General features: G+C 34.9%; 1 protein-coding gene across 2 annotated transcripts in view; it reads right to left on the bottom strand.

Moving 5' to 3' along the window:
- Window positions 1-21,017, bottom strand: part of LOC132159810 (rab GTPase-activating protein 1-like) — a 96,534-nt gene extending 75,517 nt beyond the window's left edge. The window contains exons 1-11 of one of the 2 annotated variants that reach the window (XM_059569423.1): window positions 20,999-21,017; window positions 14,571-14,754; window positions 14,318-14,477; window positions 13,669-13,876; window positions 11,665-11,839; window positions 11,436-11,596; window positions 11,169-11,279; window positions 10,455-10,521; window positions 9,505-9,607; window positions 6,256-6,422; window positions 2,345-2,462 (exon numbers count right to left, since the gene is read on the bottom strand). In XM_059569423.1, coding sequence (XP_059425406.1) covers window positions 2,345-2,462; window positions 6,256-6,422; window positions 9,505-9,607; window positions 10,455-10,521; window positions 11,169-11,279; window positions 11,436-11,596; window positions 11,665-11,839; window positions 13,669-13,876; window positions 14,318-14,477; window positions 14,571-14,708 — 1,408 coding nt within the window. In that variant the 5' untranslated portion in view covers window positions 14,709-14,754; window positions 20,999-21,017. Of the gene's footprint in view, window positions 1-2,344; window positions 2,463-6,255; window positions 6,423-9,504; window positions 9,608-10,454; window positions 10,522-11,168; window positions 11,280-11,435; window positions 11,597-11,664; window positions 11,840-13,668; window positions 13,877-14,317; window positions 14,478-14,570; window positions 14,755-14,832; window positions 14,852-20,998 lie in introns of those variants that run through there. The other variant, XM_059569422.1, reaches the window with a different exon arrangement.
- Window positions 21,018-21,413: the final 396 nt, after the last annotated feature.

Below are 21,413 nucleotides of genomic sequence, written 5' to 3'. Positions count from 1 at the left end.
AGATTAACCATAATAACCCTGGATAATGCAACTTTTCTGCAAGTTGACTTTAAAAAAAAAAAAAGGCTGTGAAAAAAAAATCTGTACCGATATCGACTGTGTATAAATTCATTCTCTTTAAATAATATACATTTATATATCACGTTTTTCAACTGATTTATGAGCTACAAAAGTTCAGTTAGTCCTATATCATTAGCGTTATCAAATATGGGAACGGACTATGTGTGGGAAAACTAATTGCTTAGCCTATGAAAATCTGGCCCTTATTATCCAAAACGATACTCATATTTTATTCCAGCTCTGTTTTGCGAACATATGGAGTTCCTGTATTCAAAATTTGTAAAATACAAACATCCACTGTGTCTGGCAAATCTGGCAACCTCCAACATCACCAAAATTATGTAAACAGCCTCGCCCTCAATTCCCTCTAGGCAGTTACATACATAAACTATAACCTATATTTGCTGGTATTAAACAACGCAACACTCTTTCTTTGTTCAACTGTTTAGGAAGTGCGACGTTTGATGAATATTCAGACAAAATTTGTGCCAGAATGGACGCCTAGCAAAGCAATCAGCCCTGCAAATAGAGTAAATATTTAAAACACACAACCATCACATCGTTCGTGGACATTAGGTAGTAAATAACACAGAAATGTCTTTTAAGATGCTACTCAAACCCACTTGATAATTACTCCACATTGTGTGCAAAAATCAATTGAGCAGAACCGAAGACAACGGAAGAAAAAAGAAAAACGGGCCAGTTCCAGGTGGTCAGATGACACACAGAGCCCGAGAGCCAATAGCACTTAACCAAATTGGAATCCATTCTTCTGAAATGGGTGCTGATAACCACTTGAAAGCCACCGGGGTTTCACATCTCAGGTTTGTGGCACCCTGTCAAAAACACAGGCCGTCTCCGCTTCATGAAAGAGACAGACGGCTGAAACACTTCACCTAGAGCTATCGCCCGAGACTAAATTAAAGCTTGCGATGGATTCGTGCTGCAAAACAGCAGGCAGGAAAATGCAAGGGGAGCGAATGTTGATCATGTTCAAATTTGGTGGTAGAAAAAATCTGGACGGATGATCGCATTCACTTGATGTGCTAGCATTGACATATATAGGAAGAAAAAAAACAGCAAAACAAATGGACCTGCTACAGCTTTACAGCCAAGGCAATCTGTTATTTTTACGTCTGCGTGTACATTCATACATACATACACTAACTCTCGCTCTGAAAAGAGAGCCGAACAAGCTCAGAGATGCTCATTTTTCCTGTATTTGTAGGAGTGGATGGGGGTAAGTGGGGCAAGGCTGCAAACTCACATGGAAATTTAATTACTTTAACAGATTCATTTACTATCTGATCATAAAAAAAGGAAAAGATATACATATATTTTTGTAAAAATCTCAATATACATGTTTTAGATGTTAACGTGATAACACATAAGGTTAATAAATCTAAAGCTATTTGAATTTGGTGGAAACTTTATATTTAATGAAGGGATCTGTCCAAAAAAAGTCATGGCAACCTATGATAACATATTTTGAAAAGGTTAAGACTCTTATGTTTATGTAAAGACCACTATGAAGAGCACTGAATTGTATTATCTAGGTATTTATTTATTATTTATATTTTATTATTCCTACAATAATATTGTTCATTTGTAAATGTGTACAATATTGAAAAGTTTATCTTGTATTTTATTTTATTTTAATTCTTAATTTATTTTAATTTTAATTCTCAAATTGTCTATTCTTCTTATTGTTGCTTTTGTAATTTTATTTTGTTTAATTATTTTGGCAGTAAGGGTCATCATGGGGCAAAAGTTAAAACCTTAATTGTATAAAGTGTTCTGTTAAAGCCTGGAACAAATTCATAAATAATTTTTTTTAAAATCTAAAAATATTTCAAAAAATTTAATATTTTATTAATATAAAAATTATATTACTCATATACAAAATACATTTGAAATATATAAAAAAATATATTAATTTTTTTTACAAATTATATAAAAAAAGAATTCATATAAAATAGATCTCTCTCTCTCTCTATGTAAGCAATATTTTATTCAATGTAACAGAGCCTTAAATCCTTAAATATACTGCCGCAAAAAGCCTGTTTAAATCTTAAAGGTTAGAGATAACGTGAAAAATGGTCATAAACACCCTGATTTTCAGTTCACAAAAACTTGAGTAACATTATAAGTGGACTTTGGGGGGGGGAATAGCACACTACAAAAGTGTAGAATATGGTTCCTTTAAAGCAGTTCACCTTTATAAAAAAAAAGCCACAAGCATAAAACACAGAAAAGCACTCTAATAATCTAGATGGTGAGCTACCGTCCTCTGGTTCCTCTTCCTCTGTGGGAGACTGCAGTGCTGCTGATGCACATTCTGTATGTTTCTGCAGGCTGACCACTTCATACATGGCATCTCCCTGGCTGCCCTTCCCTGTGCCCTGCAAACAGAGACAGCAAACACACAGAGATGCATTACAATACATCTGTCTATCCATCCAAATACTATACAAATATTAAACAGTAACATTTCATGAATAAACACTTTGATACTTAATATGAAATACGTATAACATTATTTGCTATAACATTATATATATTCAATATTTTCATATTTCATGTGTTATAGAAATGAATAAGCTAATGTATACAAAACTTGAATTAATAAATATAATATGTAAACATTTATATGCATTATAAAAAAATCTATGAATACTTTATAGACATAATAAATAACATTAATTAAAGAAACAATCATTTAAAGATTACAAATTATATTTGATTTATAGATTTATACACAAATACTACATAAATATATATGTTTTACTTTTATTAATGTAAGAATGTGATATAGATATTAATTCACTAACTTAATACAAATAAATGTATTAATAAATATACGATGTGTATAAAGTCATCACTACTAAATACACTAAATACAATACTTAAATGTAAATAATTATGTATTAGGGGTGTGACGCGACATGTATCCCACGAGACGAGACACATGACAGGGTTCACGAGAACAAGATTCGATTTTTTTTATTCTTCAATGATGAAATATATTTGGAAAAAAAAGTCTTTTATTCAACTGAAAAAAACACAAAATGGCAAAAATAAATTTAGGTGCATTTTGAAATCAACTTGTGCTTTATGAAATTAAACTTCTATTTTAATGAATTACATACAGCAATAAACAACATGTAAACTAGAGCGGCACGACTCTGGATAAATAGAGAATAATGTTGGATTGGAGATCACGATTCTGAATAAAAAAAAATAAAAAAAATTACAAATAATTTACTAGTGGTTCTGACAAAATATTAGTGTTGTCATGATACCGATACCTAGTCAAGAATTGCGATTTCGATACTTTTCCTGAAAGGGGAAAATACACTCTCAAATATCATTGCTGTGCTTTATTTTAAAATCGGGACAACATTCTAATCATATAACACACTAATAAATGAACATATGAACAGCATACATGTTAAACATTTGAACAAAATATGAAATATCAAAATATATTTTTGCGTTTCTTTGCAGGTCACCATGGTTAACAATGGAAGAACAATGATTTCAAGCATCACCCTCCTTTTAACATGTCAAGTCTGCCATTCTAACCCAATCAGCCTGACATAATGATCTCCAGCCTTGTGCTCGTCAACATTCTCACCTGAGTTAACAAGACGATTACTGAAATGATCTCAGCAGCTCCTTTAATGACAGCAATGAAATGCAGTGGAAAGGTTTTTTTGGGATTAAGTTAATTTTCATGGCAAAGAAGGACTATGCAATTCATCTGATCACTCTTCATAACATTCTGGAGCATATGCAAATTGCTATTATAAAAACTTAAGCAGCAACTTTTCCAATTTCCAATATTTATGTAATTCTCAAAACTTTTGGCCACGACTGTAGGCTATATGAAATTGCACTAGTGATGGTTCGTCCATGAACGAATCGTTCTCGTTCAGGTAATCCACTGATTCATATTTCTCATTCAATTCATAAAGACCTGTTTCACCATTCACAATCTCCTAAATGAATCATTCAATTTCAAATACTTTTTTTTAAACGGGTAGTTGTCACCACCTCCTGATGGAAGAGAAAAGCATTACAATACATACAAGTGTTAAGATGCTTTCATTTTGATCGCTTACTGTAGAGAATGTGTTTATACCAAAACTATAAACTTTTATCCCAGTACTTATGTTATTTAAATGTCTCTAACACAGAAATGATGATGTGTGATGTGCTCTTTCTGGATCAGCAGCAGCATGAATTATTCATTAAAGGGGTCATGTGATGCTTTTTTTAAAGATCATTATTTTGTGTATTTGGTGTAACAGAATATGATGAAATTCTTTAATGTTCAAAAAACACATTTTTCAAATACTGTACAGGGCTCGACATTAAGCTTTGACATGAGCTTGTCCTTCGGACAAGTAAATCAACCATTTGAAGAAAAAAAAATCAGTATAAACAAACTCCATTCGTCCAAATGTATAAATAGTGTTATTAGATTCATGTTTTACTTTTTTGAAATACAAATTATGAAATGTTGGAAAAAGGACAAAACATGCTTATCACGCTTCACTGAAACAGTTGTAATAGACATAGCTGAATCATTGTCATTCAGTAATAATATTGCGTGGGTATCTGAATCGAGATCTTTAAACGATTAATTGTGCAACACTGATGTAAAATGCTAATTGTTTTGTAATGATAACATCACGTTCTCACGGGACCAATAAAGGAATATAACAAAGTTCATAATGGTCAAAAACACAACGGGGTGAATAAATAACAGAATTACAATTTTTAGATGAACTGCTCAAAGTCTTGAGCAAAGCACTCAAAGTTAGCTTCACCTTCTCCACCGCTTCAGGGGAAATGACAAATACATAATTACACGCACGGGAGGAAATGAAAACAAGTGATGATAAAAAAAGAGCCCTTTGCGGTTGGCAGAGATCACACCTGTACCACTGCGCTTCCAGTAACTCTCACAAACATTCCTCTCAACGCCGCGTCCCTCGTGTCATGTGGCTCTTATGTAAACCACCGTTTCCTTTTTCAACTGCAAAGTGGAACTGTACTACAGGCGAAGAATGATGTTTACAGCCAGAATAATTACACGCTAATTCCTCGCACCTAATGAGCAGCGTAAACAAATCCGAAATAATAAAATAACGTGCAGAATGGGCTGGGTCTATCGCTAACGCCATAATATTATCTTTTAATTAGCTTTTAACTACAGCCCAGGCATTCTTTCTCTCTGCGATAAGATAACTACGGAGGCAATCAGGCAGAGATGCAGGCAGCAGGCTCTAATTACTTGAGCATGATAATGAGCGCCGGGCCTCTTATTAAGCTACGAATTATACAAAGCCTCCATTTGCCGCTTCACAGCTTCCAGGAGTTACTGCTCCCATTCACCCTTCACAAAAGCTCACTTCCTTCCTCAAGGTTTGTTCTCCAATCTGTGCAGCCGATACATCCCTGTTCATGAAAAGTTCAAGACCTCTAGCCTGTCAGAAATGTTTCCAGGTCATATTCAATATTCAGTTTTGTAAGCTTAATGATTTTTTTAATTTTGGCACGGTCACATTATTTTTATGACGACTAAAGGTGATGGTAATAAATAAAAAATTACATATTGAAATAAAAGGTTTATAATTTATTGAACCCAGTCACTTAATAATATATTTCTTATTTAGTTCATTATAATTAATGAAATAACCTAATCAGTGAAATAAATGCTTTTTTTATATATGTATATAAATTCTTAACCCTAGATTCAGCTTTTAAGATCAATTAGTTAAGGTTAACCATAATATAGATAAATAAAGATAAATCTGTTTTATTTAACGTTATATTATAATAATATATGATTATTATACTTTTATTTATAAATTATATTATAATATGAATACAGAGACACACACACATTTATATATACATCTACATATACACCTATATATATATAAATACATCATACATTGACACATGGGTCAGAAAGCTCTCGGATTTCATCAAAAATATCTTAATTTGTGTTCTGTAGATTAACGAAGACCTTATGATTTTGGAACGACATGAGGAGGAGTAATTAATGACAGTTTTCATTTTGGGGTGAACTATCCCTTTAATTACATTTAATTATTGTGTGAAAAATAAATAAATAATAATAATAATTCATAATAATTTTTTTTTTCTTTTTTTTTTACGTACCTGTTTGAGCTTGAGGTAAAACGTTTCAGAGAAGGCCTTCCGGCTGAAATACCAGAACCTCTCATTGGCCGGATAGACCCGCACTAGCGCCTCCAAGAGGAACCGAACATGCACTACAACCTCAGTCACAACCAGGTCCACTGCCACCGTCATGTACACATGCTTGTCTGGAGGAGAAATAAACTCACAGTTAAAGACAAAACCGACATCCTGCCTCAATGTGTGTGCAGAAAACATTAACCAGTAACAACACAAACCCGTATTTCACAATCCAATCAAATTAAAACCAAGCCCGCCCACTTTATTTCCCATTGCATGCTCTTTTCACATGCAACAAATGCAACTATGTAAAAAATTCATGCATGTTTCATGATGTTTACACCGAAACTAAGAGTCCAATCAGCTTCGATTATTTATCTCCAGTCAATTGTGGTAAAACACAGCATCCTGGGAACTGATCTCATGATATTTTCTCTCAAGTGAGCCCTATAACTATTTAAAAAGCAGACCGCTGAAAGAAACGAAAAAAGTGAAAACTAGTCCGTTTCACACTAAGGGGTTTTATTATTTCAATTAACAGGAAACAAAGACAGCAACAGTTATGAGATTTATGAGGGAATCGCTGAAAATAGATTCCAATTACGATAGAGTCAGGTCAGAAAAGATAGGAAGGTAAATAATAGAAGATCTGTGGTGGGACCGACTGAGACTTACAAACAGACACAAAACCTGTTTTACTGTGAGAGTAATGAAGTGGAGACTTGAAATGAAAAACTCAGGTTGCTGAATTAAACACTATTTAAACGGAGGTGGTAATCTGAATTTACCAGACTGGAATTAAACTTCAAAGCAAACTCCATATAATTTCACAACTGAACATTAAATTACGAGATCCACTGCTTCCAGTTTGGCCTCATACCAATGGCCATGTCCACACATACACTGGTATTTTTATAAACAGTTTTTCCTTCTTCCGTTTTTAATAAAATCTCTGTCCACGTGAAAATGCAAAAGCGTGCTATGATGCACTGTCAAGAGTATGCCAAGCCAATAGGTGGTGATATAATTTCAACCGTAAAGCCATGTTGGCCAATCAGAAGCCTGAAAATGTTTCCGTTAGGAGAACACAGGCTCCAACATCACAAGCCAAAATCTCCAGTTTCTGCCACCAGAGTTTTTGAAAATCTTCACCCTGCCAGGCGTTTTCAAAAATGTTCATGTTCATGGACCTGATGCAGCATTTGCATGCGGACGAATGTCCAAACCACATAGAAAAAGCTGCGGTTTTGAAAATACTATATTCATAAAATTAAATGATATCTCAGTTTTTTCAATCAGTGTTTACTTGTCATCAGTTTTCATTCTAAAAACAATAACGTGTATTTTTTATAAAAGCATGTCTTAAATACATTAATATAAAATTTAATTATATTTTAAATAGTGTTTTATTATCATCAGTTTTACAAACAACCTAGTAAATTAAATATTAATAATTGAGTTTAGGCATTTTTTATTTACTATAATAATATTTGTATATTATATTAAAATAAAATATTAAATAAATACTATAAAATGTAACAAAAAAAAAGCGTAAAATGTACTTTATACACACGTGTGTATGTACATGTGTGTGTCTATATATATGCATATATATATATATATATATATATATATATATATTAGTGGTGGGCCGTTATCGGCGTTAACATGCTGCGTTAACGTGAGACTCTTATCGGGCGATAAAAAGAAATATTGCCGTTAATCTATTCTCAAAGTTGGGTTGGGAGCTGGGTCTATACTAAGCAAGCTATGATGACTTTCACCTTGATATTTTATATAACCGACTGGCTGAGGACAGCCTAAAAAGATGCTCAGGACAGTTGATGGGCCACTGCTGTGCATCGTCACGAAAGCTTATCTTTTTCACGTGTTTTTAAGCCTTACCGCTTGTCGATTAAAACATTAAAGCATCCAAACACAAGACACGGAAAAGCTGAACAGAGTAGCGAAGTTCTCCTCGAAGTCCCTCTTGCACCTGAACGACAAATACAGATCGCAGTTTGAACAAACAAAAAGATGTGAAAGAGCCCAATTCAGCACCGCGATGTTCAGGTGTTCAGGACTCACGCAGAGAAAGGCGTCTCAAAACACTTGAACATCGAATTTGCTTATTTTTGCTCTTGTGCCGACAAATACATACAAAATATGTCAATATATCCACCTTGGAAATTATGCTCGAAAAAACTGTCAGTTATTTCTTAAGTGAAAGTAAACAGTTGAGGAAAAAAATGGGCTGTGTATTATATTGGACGCGTTCATCGTCTCTTAAAGTGACCGCGTCTAATTTAGCTACTGGCTGCTGTAATGTTAATCCAAGAAAATGAAAATGAAAATCACTCACTGCTCTTGACTGAATTACTTTGTAGTTTTAACAGTCAAACCAAAAATTATTCAGTCACCAGATATCATTTTTGATATATATAGCAAAACTGTAATAATGTGAGAAATGTTGAAGGTGTCTGAATAAATGTAGGTTTGATTGTATATTTCATTTTTTACACTGAAGACTATCCAGTGCTATTTTACATTTAATTATTTGGTTTCTGTACCTTGACACCTACAAACTTGAAAAAAACTTAAACATTGTGTAAATAGCACAAATAAATAAAAATAAACGAACATACAAATTAAACCATTTCAAACAGGGCCCACTGGTACAACCCTCACTGGTTCCCCGCTGACCCCAGCTCCGGCCCTGCTCTCGCCTGTTTCACACATTCTCCGTCTGCAGTGCGTATGCAGTCCGTGTGCATTACGCATGTGGTGCAGCACAGACTCGATGTGCTTTCACACAGGACGCGTTTGCAGTCCGCTACTCGGTACGTAAACGATCGCTGCACTGCTGCAGATGCAACGCTCCTGGAACACAACTGGAATCTGTTAACATGGGTGTGTAAAAAAATATGCAACGCATACGCACTGCAGACGGAGTATGTCAAAGACTTACTGTTTGACAATTTTATTTGGGTAACACACATATTCTGAATGCCGTCGTAACAGCTCAACGTGTGATAGATCAAGAACTCAACATGGCTGAAGCAGTGAAAACTGAAAGGCAACGTGAGAAGAAAAAAAAAAAAAGTAGTAAAAGGGTGAATTTCTGTAAAACCTGTATACTTGGTCACCGCATGTTGTGCAATGAAAGCACTAGAGACACTTGATAACCAAGGATTGTGTACTAGCTCTTACCTTTCGGTGTGTCCTCGTTCAGTGGCTGGAAAGCCGGAGTGTTTGGATTCCAGGTGCCAGTGATCACGTACGCCTTCCCATCAGCACTTTTGCCCATAGACTCCTTCAAACACAACCACAAAATACGTTTTCATCGCTTATATAATGACTAGGGTTACTGGATAAAATCTGAGTTTCATTAAATATGTTCAATGTAACATATCAAATTCATTTATCTAATCTGACATGCATTTTATTCATAAGGGAGTGATTTCTAAAAAGTAGTTGAAGGAAATTATGGAGAAAGACTCTTTTAATGGCTAATTAGATATCTATAAATCAAACCCATATGGGACTTTTATTAAAAGCAAAGTCATTTGCAGTCTTTGCATGGCAGGATCCCATTAAATATCACGACAACCACCTGCTACAGCATTAATAAGACATCTTTATTTAACTGTGATGTGTTTCTTTAGAAGAGGAACTGAATACATCAAAATGCATTTTTGTTTGAATATTGCAGCAAAATTGATGTTGATTGTATTAACATGTATCATAAAGAAAAAAAAACTGTGAAAAGCATCAAATGATGACATTTGTCTAAACTGTCCAGATGGCAACATGGAGAAAAGTACAACACTAAACCTTGAACGATGTTTGATTCAACAATCCCCATGAACCCAATTACGCTTGATTGAAGTGCTAATTGTTTTTGGTCTTGATGTGCAATCCGCCATAACTTAATCTGCTCAAGGGCCAACGCTAAACGACGTTTTTAATGAATAATAAAAAAGCCTATATTTCCATTAAGTGTTTCTAAAACTGGCAACAGAGTGGTAATTAAAATGAGTCTGGATATAAGAAATTAACATAATACTGAGCCTGAGGTACAGTTATAAGAGTTAAACCACTAGCAGTCATATCCCGAGAATGCTGGGGAAAAAAACTCAGGAGCCAGGAATGTGTCTCACCAAATCAAGGAGGTGCATGTCGTTATCTCGAACTTTCTGACCAGGACTAAGCAGCATCCCGAAGCACCTGGAAAAAAATATGGTTTCGATGATGAGGATGAGGCATTAAATAAAAGTGACCACTAATTATATAATATTTTCAGAGTCATTTGGAGCTTCTGTAATGCGCTTCATGAAATAACATCATTAGTTGTGACTGTAGGTTAAGAGCAGGGCAACATTTGTAAAGGGTTTGTTTTCATAGCGCAGCTCACAAAGTGTTTGTGCTGTGACTACAGCCCCATCGAGTGGTTGCACAAGGAATCACACTTACAACTTTCTATTACACTTTATTATAAACCCAAATATAAATGCTTGTATGCATGAATTGCTTTTAAAAAGGTTATAAAAAATTATATTGCTATAGATTATTATATAATAAGCATATGAACAAATTTTGGTCTTTTTTTTAAATAATCATATACTTTTATATAAATGTATATGCATGAGGTAAATATTATATATTAATGTCTAGAATCAGAATGTCTGCTAATATTGTCTGCTGTTTACTAGCAATAGCAAGCAGCCATTCATGGTTCACGGCTGTGACATGAACAAAAGCCTATTGTCAAACCATTTAAAAAAAATACAAATAATAAATAATTTGCCATGCCAGTCATTAAAAGGCAAACTACGGTTCCATAAAATTACATAATATCTGAAATTCTAACCCACCTCTCTATTACCAGCTCCTTATTGTTCATCTGCTGGACAGTGACCACCACCTTTTTCTGTACACCCTGCCGCAGCTTGAAGTAATATTTATCCCTGTCTTTGGGAACTGGACTATAAGAAGAAAGAGGAAAAAAAGCAAGAAAGGCACACTTACTGATATTCTGGTGGCCCTCAATGGAAACCAAATGAAGCTACAGTTCACCTCACTCAGTGAATAGCAACGGTAAAAACGAACTGAAGTTTCTTCAGAAGCGAGTAATGACAGACCTGAAGTTTCCTTTGCCATCATCTTCTCTCACTTCTAGAGAAACGGTGAAGGTGTAAACGTCGCTATCGGGGGAAAGTGGCAACGGCGAGTCTTGCATGTCTGTGGCAGCTTTTGACGAACGCTTGAAGGCCGTCGAGAAGCTATAGAGGATGCGACTAACCTAAAGAAAGAAATGAGGTTGAGCTTTGAGATTTACTCAGTGAACACTTATGAGCACATGCAACTCACGGCCTCTTTGATATGGCAGGAGAAGACGTGGATCTGAAAGTCCTCTGCGCTGCGGTAGCTCTCGGTGAAGGAAAAGCAGTCGCTCTCGACAGATCCCTCGCATCCTCTGGCATAAAACAACACCTTGTAGATGGGAAAAGATGCAATTTCTGTTCCATTGGCCTGGTCGACAATCCTAGAGCCATAAAAAAATAGAAATATAATGAAATCTAAAGTAATAATGTATAATATAATAATGTAATATCTTTCACATAATCGGACATCGATTACAATATACATCAACTTTAGTCCTAACTTATTGCTATGAAAAACACACACACACAAAAAAATGCAAACCAGCAATAGGTCAAATTTTAATAGTGCAATCATAATGCGAATATATTTCCATGTAAAATTAGGTACTGAAGATATTTTCTGATGTAGTACTTTAATAAATAATTTGTTAAGGTGCAAAAAGGTCGTTCGTTGTCACTGGAATTATGCTAAATGACAGTGGCACATGTCATGTGCATCAAAGTTCACTTAGTTAACTTTAGACATGGTCTGAGGTTAAGCGAGGACAAACAGTGAGATGTTAAACCTGAGGTTATGCCACAGTTCCTGAGTAAAAGAAAAAAACCCACACAGGGTGTGAAAACAGTAGTGCAGCATCACATTTACGAACCTGAAAGTGGGAGCTAAAAGCAGCTCAGAGATCACAAGAGCTCAGTCACATGTATACCCCTAGTGTTGAATGCGGTTTGTCTCGGAAGAAGGAAAGCTAAATGTGCTTAGTCTTAAAGCTTTTACGAAGAAGCAGGAGTAACACGTGGAAATAAATACATCGTGACTGGTTGTGTGGTGCAGGTTAAGTCTGAGAACCCTATGAAAACCTAAATCTGAAAATAAAAAATAACAATACAAGTTCAGGAATATCAGATGCTTTGGAAAAGAATATTATTACATTAGAAAAAAGCTAAATAAACTGGGCAAAAATAGTGAAATTAGAAAAATGCTAAATAGAGTAAATTTATAATAGACAATAAATACTTCATATATTTTAATAGAAAAATTGAGTGAATAAATCCAGAAACAGCTTTCAGGGAAAACGATTTAAGATCAGTGTTGGGGAAAGTTACTTTTAAAAGTAATGTATTACAATATTGTGTTACTCCCTAAAAAAGTAACTCATTACATTACTTACTTTTTATGGAAAGTAATGCATTGTTACTTTTGTGTTACTTTCGCATTGCTTTTTAAATATGAGCAGGGCTTGATTGTTTTTAATATGAGAAGTTCTATTTTTAACAAATGTAAAAGCCCTTTCACACCAAAAGTGTAATGAATAAACCTCAGGCTGAAGGAAAAGTTAATTCACGTCTGTACAGTAGAACACAGGAGAGGAAGGTTCAACACTCTTCAGCATTAAAAAACAATAAAGCACAATTAAAATATATCTATATATTAGTGGATCAAAGGTCAGCAGCAAAGACACTGGTTAATAAAATGGGATTAGATACATCTGTGTTATTTAACTTTAATTATTGGAGGTTTGTGTCATATTATGAGTTTGCATTTCATTTTGATGAATACTAAATCTGTTTTTTTTTTTGCAAGTGGAATGAATTAATGCAGATAAACCTGTGTGACCCTGGAGCGCAAAACCAGACTTTAAGTACGCTGGGGTATATTTGTAGCAATAGCCAACAATACATTGTATGGTTCAGCATTGTTGATTTATCTTTTATGCCAAAAATCATTAGGATATTAAGTAAATATCATGCTCCATGAAGATATTTTAGATATAGATATAAAATATTTAGATTTTATATATATTTTAAAAAAGTACTAAATCTTAAAAAATAAAATAAAATAAAAAATACAAGCAGCTAAATACAAGCATTCTCACTAATCTGGAATTTTATTTGGAAATTACACAAATTGTTAAGTATAATTTGTAATGAAAATACAACACGAGTGGTCTCAGACTTCTAGAGCCCAGTGTATTTTTGGCAGATAACTGACCGGACACAACCGTCTGGACCGCTGGGCACATGGAGGGTGACAGGGATGGGGATGGCGCTCTCTGCCCGCAGGGTGGCCATGGCTTTCTGGGCCTCCGTCTCGTTACGAGGGGCCTTCACCCAGGTGCAGCCAAGATAGGACAGTTTACTGAACTGCACGCTGTCTTCCTCCTGTTCTGTCGAACTCTCCAAAACTGCTGCTGATGCTTCTGTGGACACAGACGATGAAGAGTCAACACATGGTTGCACAAACATGTATTTGTTTATTTTCTTCTCTATAGTTTGTTTTTATTTATTTTTTATATTATACAAGTCATCAAGTGGCTCATCCAATCATATTTAAGAGGTAGAACAATGTGTTTTACGCTCGTGTCGAAATACTCAAACAATAAACTCTTGCTTTGCATGAACCTTTGTTTTATGTATCGGTCCATTGTCAAGAGTGACTGAATGAGGATGTTTGTGTGAGGAAGAGAGGAAGTGAGTGTTCAAAGTCCCCCAATTTCAACACCTGGCAACGGGAAGTAGTTAAGATAAATAGATCTAATGTCTCTGTTCATTTGTAAAATATGTATAAGACATGGTTTAACAAGGACCAATGGGAGTTTGGGATAAAAACGAGTTAGTTTGTTGCTGTGAGCAGGATTTACCATGGGAAGAGTCAGAGTCCAGAGTCGGGCTGGGTGGTCTGATCTTAGAGCTGAGCACTGCAGGACTTTCTTTCTCTTCTGCAGATCCCGGTCCATCACCAACATCATCCAAAACCTCCTCCATCGCCCGCTCCAGCTGCTCACTCCCATTCCACGACATCTGGCAGATGGCAGAGAATACATCATCTAGATCACTTTTAACTTCATTCTTAATGACACATTAAGTCAGATAGTGAAGGATAGAAAGAGACACCTTGAGTCTGGGCCTCCCCTCGGAGCTGCAGGGTGAGCCCCCAGCGGTGGGCGGCACGAGCACAAACTCTTCACTGGTGACGGTTGATACAGATTCAGTGGAGCCGCTCACTCTGCCCAGAGAGGAGCTGTCAGCCATGATAGCCTGGGACAGTCTACCCTCTTGGCCCACTGCTGCTGCAACCCTACCAACAAGACAGACCTGTTACACTGGGTACATGCTGGATTACAAAATCGACTTTAACTTGCGCAACGTTACATACTCAATGACTGGATGGTTTTCTCTGCAATGGACTTCCTTGAATCTTAAACCTGCAATGTGCAAATTTACGATGCTATAACTTAAAACCATACTGGCATATTTGTATGAATGCAAAATATATGACATTTAATATATATGTATATATATATATATATATATATATATATATATATATATATATATATATATATGTATATATATATATATATATATATATATATATATATATATATATATATATATATATTTATTTTTTTTTTTTATATATATATATATATATATATATATATATATATATATATATATATATATATATATATATATATATATATATATCTGAACATTTACAATTATTTCAGTAAGGTTATTTTTCCAGCTTTGTATAAGTTAAAAATATTAAAATAAGTAGATTATTAATAATAAAATTAATAATAAATAAATAAGTATAAAGTATTACAAAAAAAATATTTATTTTTGTCTCTTTATAAGTTATTTTTGTCTTTTATATTTAAATACAACATTATAATTTCAGCTGTTTTGGCTGTTTTGTATTAATAATAAAGTGAATCAATATTTTTGATTATTTCTATAACCTATCACACACAAACACATCTATATATAGCCAGCTTTGTAATAATTATGAATTAAATTGTAACAATTATTAAAATATTATTTATACAAAATATTTTTTTAATAAATAAAATGTAAAGTACTATAAAAACAATTTATCAATAAGTTAATTGGTGTCTATTTTATATTTATTTATAACATTAGGTCAGTAAGCTTATTTTGCTTAAATATAACTTAATAAATAAAAATACAGTTAAAAAATAAAGGTGCTTAAAAGGTTCTTCACAGAACCATTTTTGGTTCCAAAAAAAAAAAAAAATCAATCAGTCAAGGGCTCTTTAAAGGACAGTCTCTTTCTCAACTTTTATAATCTGAAGAACCTTCGGTCACACTTTATTTTAAGGTCCAATTCTCACTATTAACTAACCATTAACTATGACTTTTGCCTCAATTAACTACTCATTTGCTGCTTACTAATAGTTTATAAGGTAGTTGTTACATTTAGGGTATTGTGTAGGATTATGGATGTCATGCATTATATGTACTTTATAAGCACTAATAAATGGCCAATATGTTAACAATAGGCATGCTAATAACTAGTTATTAGTGAGAATTGGACCCTATACTAAAGCATTACTGAACCTTTTTCATTCAGATGTTAAAGGTTCGTAATGAAACCATTTAGACAAAAAAAGGTTCTCCTATGGCATCGTGAAGCACCTTTATTTTTAAGAGTGTATAACAACATTTACAGGATCCATTGAGGAGAAGCCCAACCTACACTACACTTCTTCACCATATGTTTTATTGTTACCTAATTCTGTGTTTAGCATGTGTAATTATTTAAATGCATAAAAACAACTTAATTAGTTCTTAAAAATTCTACACAAATTCTTACAATAGCCTTATGTGAAATGTTTTTTCCCTTCAGAAATTCTGTGTATTTACATTTTTCTGGTTATCAAATGAAGGCCTAAAACATTCATTTAATTTATCTTTTAATTATTTAAAATTAAGCAAACTTTATTTTTTGGTAAATAAAGGGGATTTATTTTTAAAAATAAAACACGTAAGAAATGTTGTGTGATTATTCCTTTAAATGGTAATAGATTTCTGGCAAATACTTTTATTTTGACGAACCGTTACAGTTCTGTGTATGTGATGCTACAGTCTATAATGTGATGTGACGCTAGTTTTACTCAAATCAAACGGTCAGATGCTCATGAAGTGACTCCCAGAGCAGTTCTGGAGATGTTCTTCATGTGTTTACGTCCCGATTTAGTGAGATGACCGACTCTGAAATCACCGCGAGCGTTACGCACACTACCGTGTGTTTAATGAATGAAGATGCGCTTCCGCGACATTCATTAACACAGACACGCAGGATTCATATTTAAATAGACATTTACGGCTTAATATTTGCAGACCATAAGTCCATATCGCGATTTGAGGTACTGTAAGTTTAATGACCTACTTTTGATTAATTCATTCAAAATTTGACAAATTCCGTGCCATTCCGCGTTAAACTGTAAATTCCGTTTTTATGACTGGATTCCGCGATTCCCTCCACGTTTTCTGCATCATGGAAATCATAGGGCCCTACAGTAGACATCTGCCTGCTGTTCGCCCGACGTCTGAAAACCGAAGTATCTCCATATAATGGAGCCAGTTGTCCTTTTTTTTTTAGACTAGTTCTGTACACGCGAGGGGTTGGGGGGGGACAAAAGAAAGGAGGTGGGGGGCGAGCGAGCGGGGGCGAGCACAACACAGGGAAGACAAACAAGCAAAGTGGCGGAATCAGAATTAAATATAAACACTATATCGATATTTTAAATATCGAGATGTCGCCCACCCCTAGTGCACAATATGATGTGGGACATTACAAAAGTTTTGGCTTTGGATACTAATCATGTTCAGACAGGCAGGAGCTAAATCAAGAAAAAAAGCACTAAAGCACCAGTCACTTTTAGAGAGTTACAGTAGTGTCATCTGAAAATGATATCAACCATCTAGCATTTCACACATTAATGCTGATTCAACAAGCTCACGTTTATCGAGGTGTCATCTGTCTAAGTGCATCTTCACAGCCTCAAAGCAAAGTCACTGAAGGAAACCACCACTGATGTTCGATTGGTCGAGCCAATAAAGAAACAGCAATACAATAACATCAAGTTCCTTCAGTGGGTCACAGCGGGTGAAAGGATCTTCACATTCACACACACAACAGTCATGTGGCCATCATCCTCCGTCAATTACAGCCATTGAAAAGCACACAGGATAAAACCGAACGCTAACAGAAGGTCTCTGTGTGCCCTTCATTTTCATTATGTAGTTCCATTATGTAGTTTCATTGTAGAGAATGCATTTAGCTACTCATGTAGAGAGAACCAGTTAGGCATTCAAATTGAATTAGACAGCAGGAAAGACAAGAAGGCAAAAAATATAAGCAATTACAAACTCATGGTCAATATTTTAGAATTAGCCAGTTAAGTAATATAAAGATTACTATTCACTTCTTTGGATGTCAATTAAAGAATTATAGTTTAGCCTGGCAAAGACATAGTCCAGTTAATAATAATCACATCAGCTTTCTAATTTATATGTAATTTTAACCCCCAAAAATATATTTTTATAGTTACAAAGACATGCACATAATAATTAAATTCCCTCAGGTGCGTGATTTCACACAGAGCAGCTGTTACTACACAGAGCTATTGTTAACTGAGAAGCTGCGCAAATCCACGTTTAGTTGCGCATCTTCTCAGTTAAAGGCGCAATATGTAATTTTTCTGCTTTAAAAATAGCAGATATCACTATATCTATGTTATATATATTTTTTAGTTGTGTACTTACATTATCCCGACAGTTTCCACGAACTTTCAAATCCGAAGAAAATTATAGTTTAATTAGAAGACACGGCACGTTTCTTTATTTCCGTTTTGTCGCCCATCTATGGCTTCATATAAACTTTGACCCCTCTAGTTTATCTAACTTCCTGCGGAACCGCCAAATACAAAGGTGAACAGAAGCAAAGACGAGACGAAGAAGAAAAAGTAGTAGCTAGCCTTGATCGAGACTATTATATTTTATATTTATATTGTTTATATTCGTATTTATACCTCAATCAATAACTTAGTTATGGATCATGATTATGCTTTGCCTGCACGTTCTGTGAAGCGCAAACGTACGGGTGAAATAAATGACCTGAGAAGGTTTTGGGACAAGAGAACAAACAAGACACGGGTAAATATTGGAGTTGCATTTCCAAGATAGAGAGAGCTTCGTGACAAGCTGAAACTACAGAGAGATGTTTGCATTCTAATAAACAGGTATGCATCCATTCAGCTAACTGTATCTATCCATATATTTTGTGAAACGATGATGTCTTGTGTAAAACGCAGACGGACTAGCTCTCATGTAGAGTATAATGTAAATCTACATGTGTTCTATATCTAGCTGGATAAAGTAGCTTCAAATGCAGTTCACTATCTTGTTCGATATCAGTATAAACGTAGCCTAATTATAATTATTAACGAAAGGCAACCGTGTTTTTTTTAACATATATTACTACTAGCTAGATGGAATATTGATTTGATAGGGGTCTGATAATTCATATATCTCTCCGTTCGAAAATACGTGATTGTCAAAATACTAAGGCCGGTGACACACTGGCTGCGTGGCGTCTCTGCTGCGTGCCAGAAGCGTGGCGCGCTGCTGCTGCTGCTGTAGGTGACATAGAGGGAGACCGCCGACAGACCAGGCTCTTGTCTTCATGACAACAATATCTATACTTCATGTTGAACATAAATATAAAGCCTACTGATAAAGGACACCGTCAACAGTATTGACGGCAAAATAGACTATGTTTGACAGGTGCAATATTTGAAAATCGATAATTATTTATTTTTTAAATTACATTTATATCTGAATTTATGTCAACCTATAGACTTTCAAACATCAAAATGTCATGAATTAATATGTATTTGTGTACAAAATTACATATAAACATATTTTCCTATTATATTTTGCCTGGAAACGCTTCCAACACGCGTGCGTGTCGCGTGAAAAACCACAGATAAAGCTGTAGCAGTTTATTTATTCTGGGAGTGCATTAGACACAATACTCCCTCTCTCTCTCACACACACACACACACACACACACACACACTGAAGGTCAAAGCAGGAGAAACAGGCTCTTCTAACGACGGTTTATACTCTGCTTTCTGTATTATTCACACTAATCATTTAAAGACAATAAATAAATAAGGGCTGTGTTACTAAAACATGGCATAAATCACATGATGACACCATCCAGACTGAGCCACTGAGAGAGAGCCAAGGCTTTCCTAACGTCCAACACAGCGTTTAAAGTTCAAAATGGTCCAATCCAATGAGTGCACTCCTCAGTTATTTGTCTCTCAGTCCGAGCTCTCGTTCAGGGCCAGCCATGATGTAATATGAGAAAATCTGCCCGATGAAATCACCCAGCAAGAAAGGAACAATCAGAGGAACTATATAATTAAGCAATAAAGTGATTCTGATGAGTACTCTTCTTGCATATTAATAAATTACAGTTGCTCTGTAAAATATTTCAAAAATCAGTCACCAAATATCAAAACTGCAGTCTTTAAGCTTTCCAATGTTTGTCAAGATTACTTCAGGTTCTTTAGGGTTCCTGTTTAGAGCATGTAATGGCAAGGGGGACATTTAACAGGTTAATGGCTCTGACTATGATTTAGGTAACATAAATTATTTAATGGCTTTAAGAGTGTTAAAATTAATTATTTACCAATAACAGGCTAAATGAACCAGAACGGGAACAAATGGCTCTATGACAGAAATTCAGAGCAGGTTTTTTTTTTTCTAAAAACATGGCTTAAAATGTACACAGCTTATAAAAGAAACCACACAAGGTATAAAAATAAAAGAAAAAGTTGTCACAGAATAATAAAACGTGATTAACTCGATTTTGACAAATGTCAGAATCTTATAATCCCACGGCGTCGATATATACTTACACACAAATTATGAGTTGTGTATTAAGGACTTTGGTGTGCTCTAACGTTATAACAAAACGAGCCCAGTTTACCCAGCTATTTAAAAACTAATACAACATAAGTGAGTGCAAAAACTGTCAAGACATTAACAGGGATTCAGAGTAACTGACATGAAACGCCTTCAACAACCGAAAATAAGGCTGACTAAACACTTTTGTACTGCTGTTAATGTGTTTCATAACACACACACACACACACACACACACACACACACACACACACACACACACACACACACACACACACACACAAAACCCATCATAACATCTAGTTAAAATCCCAAACACAGCGTGTGCTGTCAGTGAGGAGCAGCCTCGCTAAACTGAAGCTAGTCAGGTAGCCAGCTAGCCACTGCTAATCAACAATTAGCTCATTTTCTGCCACTTTAACTTCAGAATAAACGGTTACGAGCCTCGGAGGCTTTTAAACGCTTCCACGCTGAACACATAACAAACCCGAATGCGTGTGTCGTGTCGACGCGGAAGGTTTTTCATTTTGGTGTTTGTTATGAGCTTCCTGAGAGGGTAAAATGCAACTTACTTGCTGTGAGTATGTCAGCCGAGCGATGCGCGCGCGCACACGCGCAAACCTTATCCACATGGCGCAAGCGACGTCATCGCTGTCACTGGAGAAAGCCACGCCCACCGCTTCAGACGCGCGCGTCAGCAGCGCCTCTGTAGGTTTACTACCACTGATCTATATATATATATATGACATAGATCAGTGTTTACTACTAACTTACTACTAGTATTCTGTATTTAGATATTTATTAGGAAAACAAAAAATATATAGAATTTAATTTATTGTTTTAATATTAATTACCTACTAGTATTACGTAATATTACGTTAAAAAACGTATTGTGTCGTAGTGCATTAAACTGAATTTATATATATATATATATATATATATATATATATATATATATATATATATATATAGAATATAGCCTAATAA

Source organism: Carassius carassius, chromosome 16 (assembly GCF_963082965.1).
Source record: "Carassius carassius chromosome 16, fCarCar2.1, whole genome shotgun sequence".
NCBI classification, from domain to species: domain Eukaryota; kingdom Metazoa; phylum Chordata; class Actinopteri; order Cypriniformes; family Cyprinidae; genus Carassius; species Carassius carassius.
This window is presented reverse-complemented; position numbering and strand designations above follow the sequence as displayed.